Genomic DNA, 9,125 nt, shown 5'->3' on the forward strand with positions numbered 1-9,125 from the left:
ATTGCCACGAAAAAGCACGGGAAATACTAAAAACAGGTATTTGGCTTCATAACACTTCTCTCTTCTTTTGACATTCCTTGACTGAAGCTGGCACAACCAGTTTGAGCTTTTCTGTTAGAGACACAAGGACTTCCTGAGTATCGTCCACCGGCGCAGAGGAAGATTGAAGTGAATTTATTTCTGAATGGCTTGTTCTTTTCCTGCAGCATAAGAAAAATCCCTAAGTTTAACTGCTTCCCTAAAATTTGGATTAAAGATGTGTTAATGCTGTGAAAGCAAAGCTATGGACTTATTCCAGTCCTGTAAAACTAAATCTAGCAAGATCATCTTATATCACTACCTTTAGCTGAATAGGTAACAAGTCCATTCCCACTGGAATTTATCCAGCGAAATTTAAACTAGCTAAGATAGTTCCAGCATTTAAAGAGTGATCTTCATAATCTCGCGCTACATGTTTTTGCACACAAAAATATGCTAGAGCAGGAGTTCTTGAGTCTTTTGCATGGGGACATTTTAAGTAATTATCAGTATCCTTTACTGGATAAGGGGATTTCTTTCGCTTCCTCCTGTCTCTTTTCAGCTCAACCTGCGAAACGAAGGTGACAAAAAGAGGAGACGGCGGCGTTTTACGTCCCACTATGTTCACATGCTTCAATGAACTCATGAATGAATTCTATTTTTAACTTACTTTCTCGTATCTGCGGATCTATAAAATGTAATATTATGGGCTTTGGTGTCCAACTACAGAAAATAACAAAAATAATTACTGAAAACATTATGGGGATTTATTTACCAGTACTTACAGTCCATTAAGTTACTTATCATTAAATATTTCAAGGTGTTGTGAGCAATTATGAAAAAAATTCTTGCACAAAAAATTAAGAGAAGGAAATCTTATACAAGTAACCAAAAGAATCACTGTACAAGTTCCGATGCTAAAAAAATTCCTCCTTTGGAACAAAGTGTCAACACTCCTATCCCTCACCCCCTTGACTCAAAAATTGAATGCCCCATCCCCAAACAGAATAAATCGGGCAACAACTTTTCGAGCGGTTATATCTTACAACTTTGGATTTTATCTTCAGTATCATTTTGTCATTTTGCCATTTCGTGTTTTAAACACACCCAGCTGGAAACACTAGACTGTAGGATGTTTGTAGTTTCATGAGTCATGTAAGACACCATTCTGTACATGTCTCTTCATGGCTGTTCTTAACTCCATCTGGAATGGCATATTTCCAATTTGCCAAGTCATACTTAAAACTTCTACCATTCTATGTAAAGCTGGGTTTTTCTGGTGTCGCCTGAATAGAAGTGCTTTGCCAAGACGTTCACTTCCTTTGCATCATATTCCTTGAAGTCAGGTGATTCGGGATTTGTAACAACCAAAGGATTAAAGATGGAGAAAGCACCCACTACTAGTAAAGCATCATGAAATCTTCTCTTCTAGGAAAGTTCTTTATTTATAAATGTAAATTAAATAAAATTAAACCAGCACTAAAAATTCTCTTAGCCAAGACTAAAACAGTATACTACATTGAAAAAAAAATAGCTACCAAAAATGGCCAACTTTATAAACATTACAAAAAGTGGGAAAAACTAATGCCCATCTCTTAATAATAGTTGAGCTTAATTTGTGTAATTTCCTTTTCTCAGCATGTCACTAGCTTCCAGTTTTCTTTTATCTTTTTTCTATTCTTTTCTTTGTTTTTCTCTTTTTTTAAAATAAACCCATTAGCAACGCATTGTATATTCTATAGGTATTATTGAGTTACTGTTAGTGTTTGTAATTTGCCGTATTTAGTCTATTGTAGTTATAGCTTATTGTAAGTAGTGTTATGTCTTGTGTTGTATTGTACGTATTGTAACTGTTACGAATGGATCGGGGTGAAGAACGACCAGAGAACGGGACCGGACCAACAACCAATCCAGCAACAGTCGCAGCCCGACACACTCAAAACACTCCGCTGAAGCCCGAAAGCCTCCAGGTGACCAAGCGAAAGCTAAAAAAAACCCCGGGAAAAACGCACATGGACAATGTCAAACAATGTCACGCCAGTCGGAAGTAACACATTTTTGTAACAGTAACTAAATGTCAAAAAAAAAAATAACAAAAAAAAAAAATCATGACATCTTCTGTGGATGTTTTCCTTCAGGGAAGTGACATATTTAATGAGCAAGTTCAAAAGCTGTTCCTCCGTGGCAGCAGTGAGGCTTACTTCTGTTAGGTTGAAGCGTCCATCAGGGAGAAGGTCATTTCTTAAATCAAGGATGGGCCTCTTTGACTACCCTGTCTCACTCAGCTTGGAAAGAGTGTAGTTAATGGAGGGCTTCATGTGAGAAAAAATGATTGTTCCCCTCTGAAAGGTTTACTTAGTGAAGAAAGGATGGGTAGGACAGCATTTAAGATGTAAATGGTACCAATGAACTTTGCCATCTTTACTTTGCCGAGGAGTCCACATGCTACTCAGTCTGAAGATCTGCTAAGTAGTCATCAAAGAGGGCAGATGCAGCGGCATGAAATGAAAGCCCCCTTGTTTGACATCCTTTCTTTAGCTTCTTTCCCACGATTTTCTTGCTCTTGTCCGATAGATTGAATGACTTGATTTCCATTTGGACTTTCATGAACATAGCCAACCGCTTTGGCGAGTTTTCAAACATTTTCCACAATTGTCTCAACCAAAGCTCTATGTTATTTTTATGTAATCAATATAACCAATGGTGTCAGTGCAGGCAAGGGCTAGCTTGTGGCAGAGGCAGTGGAATGCAATGACTGCTGTTGACTTCTTTCAGACAGACCGACACTGCTGAATGTTCACCAGTCATGACAGCAGCTCCATAAGAGGTGAAGACCACAGTCAGCCAGCATTTCATTAAATGCTGAAGATTGTTTCAGTATTTGCAGACATGGAATCCTTTAAAATGTCTTTAACAAACAAGAAGTGTGTTTCCACTTTCTCCGACTTTGAGTTGAAAAACGGTACAAAGTTTATCAAGATATCCATCACTGAGATGTCTGTTCCCTCGTCGCTCAGTAAGCCATAACAGCCTGCTTTCTTTTCACTACCCAGAACCTTTCCATAAGAGCTGATCCAATTGCCAGTAAAATTGATCTAATTGTCTCTTCCCCTGAGTAGGTAACAAATTTTATATTTTCCGGGCTCACAATTTTAAGAAGATCGATCAAAGAAGCAAATTTTCTGTTAGTAATTTCTTCCTGAGCAAGTCAGTATGCCACTGGAAAAACATTCAGTAGTACAGTCGAACCCGATTATCCGGACTCGTTGGGAGAAGTCCGGAACGAGAAAATCGAAAGTATGAAATTAATGAGCCAAAAATAAAACCAGATCATCCGTTTGACAGGATGAGTGTGTGGATCCGCAAGGCTACTTTCGCAACCCGCATCTTCGGCGCATTTTTGCGCAAAACAGAAGAGTGCTCAAAAGGCGAAAATCAGCTGTTAACCACCCGCAACAATCAAGAATGAATTGAGAGCAAAGGCGACCGCCCCGAACAATGACCCAGCCGCCGCGGAAACGTGGCGCGCGCAGCGACACCGATGGACAAAAGAAGCAGTGACAGAAGAGGACATGAAAGGACAAAGGAGTTGCCCCGAGAAATGTGAAGGAACACACAGAGGCCAAGGGAGAACCACCAAAAAACGCCCGAAGGACAAAGCGAGGGACGCGAGGGACAAAAAAGAGAAGGAAGCCGGAATCGAGGTCGGATAATCGAGGTTCGACTGTACAGCATCCTTTTGCTTTTGTTCTCTCAAAAATGTCATCCACGATAGGGTAAATGGGATTTTTTTTCCTTGTCTTTTCAATTAATGGTTTTGCCACCTACTCTTGAACAACCTGAAAATGAACTATTTTATTAGTTTTTTGGCATTATGACCAGGGCTATCACAGCATCCATCACCTGAAAGCCACAAATCTTTGTCCTTCAGCTCAGAAAATACAGAATTTTGCGTGCCCAAATATCATTAATTTGTTTTTTTACACGTTTTATCTCCTCTCACAATCAATAAAATCGGCCCACCATTGCCTTTGTTCTGCATTTAGCCTCTTATAATTTTTTCCAAACTCAGCCAGCGCATTTTACGTCCATCATCTTTTCTCTGGTCGCACAATTGATGGCAATCTTTTTGGTACTTCAGTCAATGTCGCCTGGTTCTTCGTGGAGCTATGTTATATCAGTGCCCATTGCTTGTATTTCTTAAAGACTTCTCCATTTACTTTTGTGGATTTGTAAAAAAGGCGATAAAGTAATGATAATAAATATCCATTTTACCTTATGGTAGACATGGTGTTGATGACAACCTTTCAGAAATGCATAAATTGTTAGAGCCAATGCAAGGATAAAGTTAGATCAGCCTACCTTAACATCAATGCAGTGTGCTTGCGTTAACAGTTGCACATCAATGTACAACCTTTTCCAATTTTCCTTTGACTCGTTTAATGAGGCAATTTGCATTTCTAGTTTTCCAGTGGTCTATGTATATATAGAGAGCGAACAAGAATAGATATCACTTTGTCACACATGCACAAGTTCAATAAACCATGAAGCGCAATCTCATTATTGTGTCTTAGTGGTTTTGGACTAACCTCCTGGTATTTCCTCTATTTCACCCTAGTGGGTGTAAGGAAAAGTTGTAATGGCCGAAACAAAATCACGCACCACCACCAGACCTTGTTTCTGTGGCATCTTTTTTTTTTTTTAATAAACTTTATTATTACATATGCAACAGACAAATACAAAGGAAAAGAAATAAATAAATCAGTAAATAACAGAAATAGGCACTGGTAGCAAACAAACTAAAGTACAACATACAGTTGATAATGTTCGCGAGGAAACAAAACAGTGTTACAATTGCAGACATTGTTTACAATTTTTTTTTACAAATTTTTGCCCTTACTATCAATAATATAATACTTAACACTATTATTGTTCTTGCTATATTATAAATGATGGGGCAGAGGCGACTATTCAGTAGAATATTAGCTAATTAAATGATTAAATGATGTTTTCAAATTTATAATTAATGAGTACCTTATTTATAAATTCCTGAATGTAGATGGCATCTTGTACACTGTCTTGGTGCAACACTTCAAGAATATTTTCTCCATCTTCAATAATGTGTCTCGCAGAAGGAATCGGTGTGGCCAAAATACCAGATATTCGTCGAGGAGGTACATGTCGTGGCAGCATCACTTGACACCATGGATACAAACACTGAGGACCAATATGCCACTTACCTTGCAGCATGAAGTGCAGGACCCATATTAATTTCATCATGGAGTTTTGCGTTTCCTCACCCCCACTAACTGCCCTTGGGTCTTCGAAGATGGCGGCTGCATTTAATCAATTTTAACTGATCAGACGAAGTTACGCACGTACCTCGTCAAGTTGATATTGTGAGGAACCCAGCCTCAGCTCTAAATCTTGACATTCGCCCCTCAGCTAGAAAAATTAAAACAAAAGAACTTATAGCCAATTCAGTAACTATGTATGACTGTGTATGTATACACACTGGTGAAATAGTAAAAAATTAAGTCATTATTGTGCCTATAGAGTTACCTCTTTAATGGTGTCTTCGTTGATTTTTGATCCAGTTGCCTACAAAATGATAAACGGACCCTTTAAAAACAGGACCAAAATAGACTAATTTTTATGCATCATTCTTTCTTTATTAAAAGTCCATCCGATAAATATGCTCTTCTTCAAAACTATTCAAGGGGTGTTAGATCTCAGTGGAACTAGTGAATACATCTTAAAACAGTGCTGGTATCAAAGTTTTAATGAATCACGTTAAGATCCACTGTTTAAAATAATGTTCAATCTACCTGCACTAATAATGTTTCCTAATGCATGTAGGGAGAAAGCAGTGGTTTACCTTTTTATTTTTTCTCCAACGCGCCAAAGTTGTCTTCCCAGCTGCTAAGTAACAAAATTTTTTAAACTGGTCTTCTTCTTTAACGCCATACAGTATGTCCTTAAACATTCCTTGGGTACATTGCTGGGAGTTGTTGATACTCAGCTTTCTCCTCTTGACTAGTGAATCAATTTCAGAGACTTTTTCATCGTTTTCTTCGCTTTGCTACGCATCGCTTCATTTTCAAGCATTGTTGACGTGTCATTACTTCGCCTCAATAAACTTTGTTCAATGAAGTTGGTTTAGAATGAAAATGTTTCAATGCTTGTGCTTGTTTTTCTGATGATTTGCATAAACTCTTGTACTTGCGCTTCTTCACTTGAGCACTAGATAAAAGTTCAAAAGTGTTAAGCTTATAAGATGTGGCCGTTTACAATTCAGTTTTGACGTTAGCCTTTAACAAGGACAGAAAAAGAAAGGCTAACAAAGCAGTTGAGACAAATCAACTCCAAGGCAGCTTGCATGGAAGTACTGGGCACAACCATCGCATCCTGCCCAATCTTCTCCGTCATCGTCATGGCAGATTTTGCATACATCCTTGTTTCGTCTGCAAGTAAGATAGAACGTATAAATATGTAAGTAATCATGTGCGCTGGCATTAAAATAAAATACCGTGAACCTCAAAAACCTTAAAGTCCTTAAAAGGTGACCGTACCTCCCTATATCACTAAAACATGAACCAAGGAGTGCGCCAGCCATTCTTTGTCTCTCCATCCTCGGGGAGAAATTTCCATTGCAGTCCAGTCCTTCCGCCAGACGTCGTGCAAACTAAAGTATGATAGTAAATTAAAATGAACGACCATCATTATTTAAGGATTATTTAATGAACCTTCCCAAATCAGCAGAATTATGCAGTTAATAGGATATTTACCAGGCAAGAGATTACTCCGCAATTATAACTAACTTGCTGGTGGTAGTGACGAGGCTCGACACAGGGCCAATCTGTGCATTTCCATCCAGTCTTAACTTCAATCAGATGACTACAACAGTGGATACAATGGATAAGAAGAAGAATTGCCAGAGGTGAAGTCATTGCATGCCAGGGTACTGATTTGAGAAAGATAGAGATATCATTTAAGGAATTCCCACCTTATTCCGGCAATCAAAGAACATAATTTGTCACTGCCATCCATCTTTCGCTCCTTCGAACTCAGGGGATCAAAGTACATCGCCTTTTACGCTTCACATCAACTGCATGTGGATGGGGGTAGACCATTCGTCAAATCAAAAAAGCCAATATTTTTACGTAAACTGAACTAAACATACCAGAAGTGTCCAATGCCGAGTTTGATATTCATTGGGACGACCACAACGTCAACATCCTTAAGTTTTCACCCTTCCACAGTCGTTTCTGCAGCAAAAAATCTCTGTTTACTATCTGTATTGACCACAGGTAGGCAGGCGTCAATAATCTGCGTGAGAAAGGTTTTAAGTTCATAATAGTTGAAATTTTGTAAATTTCTTTTTAGCGTTTCCCGGTTGGTAGAAAAGCTGAGTTGCCCAAGGCAATCGGATTGTGATCTATCCAGTTAGCATAAGGTTCACAAGTTACTCATTATCTGACCACAGCAAAAAAAAAGAAAGAAAGAAATCTATCAAGTAGAAGATTTTGATGAGGGTTAAAGCAGTTCACTCCTGTGAACATTTTCATCATCATTGAACCATCACAATAAAAAGGGCACTTATAAAACTCACCTTTTCTCTAAGAAGGAACTTTTTCTTAAATTGCTCAACTGGCTCTCAATTTGTTTTAAATCTTCTACTTTAAACCCCTTCCTTCCTGCCAGCGACACACTGCTCTAAAAAAAATCCACTCCTTGTTAATGGTTTCAAGGTCATTACGAAATTCAAATAAGTCACCAGGCCGCCGTTGTAGAAATTTCATTATACACTGCCCATCAGGGTGCAACTCTGTTATTCTGCCAACGAAAAACTTATGCGGGTAGAATACAGCCACCCATTCACGCAGTCTTAAGTCACAGTCCTGTTAAAAAAAAACAATGTACAGGTTTGCTGAGTACATAACTTCACTAAAAAGTTCCAGTCAAAAAATTATGTAGGAATCAAAAAAGTATTTTAATGGAGTACGAATCATTTGATCATCACCTTTTCAGCATTTTCACTTTTGCCTTCTATATCTGCTTCTACATGCATATCTGCTTCCCATACAGTCTAAGAAAAAATACATACATTAAAAGGCGTAATTTAAATAAACTGCTCAAGTCTGCCTCAAAAAGAAGGAAGGACTCTTTTTTATAGTAAAAAAAATATGTCAATAACCTGGCTGTTCTCTTCGTTTAGTGTATCACGAGTGGGGCTTTCCATCAAATTGAATTCTGTCACTTTGGTCTCCTAATGAGAAAAATGATATAATCATAAGAGTCTGCACCTTGTCACTCACAATTCCTATCAAATAAATGAGTCACATCAAGTATTATTACACAATGTATTATTATTATTATTATTATTATTATTATTATTTGGTATTTTTTTTTAAATTAATGATAGTACCGGTATTCTACTAATTTTTTAGAAGTTTTTTTTAAAAGCACATCTATTTAGCATATTTTAACTGCTGTGCAGTAGAAGATAGCAAATAACAGCACAGTTATGCAACACTTCCTAGCCTCTGAGTTGCTTGGTGAGCACTATAGTCATCTCTCGGTAGTCCGAGCCACGCAGTTGGTCTTTGGTACCATTCACTAACTCCAGTGTCTGTCGAAATGCAACTTTCTCATCATTAGTAAGGTGGTGGGTGATTTCCGAAATCACATTGGCTGTATGTTCTTTCACATCATGCAGTGGCTCTGTGGGAAGTACCTCATACATCTCTGAATAGAGAAAGGTATAAAGAAAAACAATACACTGTATCTTGTCAAAGTGTATTTCATGGATAAATGATGGGCTTTGGCTGCAAATGTGTATATTTTAGCTAATTAGCACTAAGGAGAACAATTCTACTTAATAATAATATAATAATGATAATAATAATAATAATAATAGTAATAATACTTATGATAATAATAATAGTAATTATAACAATTAGAATAAACATCATAACAATAATAACAGTAGCAGTAGTATTAATTAGTATCAGTTTTAGTAGTGCTAGTACCTGGGTAGTACAGTGTAGTTTTGCCGCAGTAGACTAAACTCATTTTTTGGATGAACTTTCAATACAACAGCACTC

At 37.6% G+C, this 9,125-nt stretch overlaps 1 protein-coding gene across 1 annotated transcript; it reads right to left on the reverse strand.

Annotated features, from left to right (window-relative positions):
- Positions 1-5,400: 5,400 nt before the first annotated feature.
- Positions 5,401-7,186, reverse strand: LOC144648695 (uncharacterized). Its single transcript, XM_078508180.1, has 5 exons — positions 7,025-7,186; positions 6,807-6,915; positions 6,591-6,703; positions 5,897-6,482; positions 5,401-5,463 (listed from the first exon to the last, which is right to left on the reverse strand). Exons 1-4 carry the CDS (start codon positions 7,102-7,104, stop codon positions 6,356-6,358), a joined length of 429 nt encoding a protein of 142 aa, XP_078364306.1. The 5' UTR covers positions 7,105-7,186; the 3' UTR covers positions 5,401-5,463; positions 5,897-6,355.
- Between the last annotated feature and the right edge of the window lie 1,939 nt (positions 7,187-9,125).

The sequence above is a fragment of the Oculina patagonica genome, chromosome 4 (assembly GCF_052425735.1).
Source record: "Oculina patagonica isolate OP01 chromosome 4, crgOcupat, whole genome shotgun sequence".
In the NCBI taxonomy this organism is placed as follows: Eukaryota; Metazoa; Cnidaria; class Anthozoa; order Scleractinia; family Oculinidae; genus Oculina; species Oculina patagonica.

Bases quoted from the DNA above. Each gene is read 5' to 3' on its own strand.
- LOC144648695 (XM_078508180.1), bottom strand. From the start codon at position 7,104: ATGTACTTTGATCCCCTGAGTTCGAAGGAGCGAAAGATGGATGGCAGT. The intron at 6,916-7,024 runs GTGGGAATTCCT...CCACTGTTGTAG, and splicing joins TCTTTGATTGCCGGAATAAG to TCATCTGATTGAAGTTAAGA. The intron at 6,483-6,590 runs GTACGGTCACCT...TCTTACTTGCAG, and splicing joins TGTTTTAGTGATATAGGGAG to ACGAAACAAGGATGTATGCA.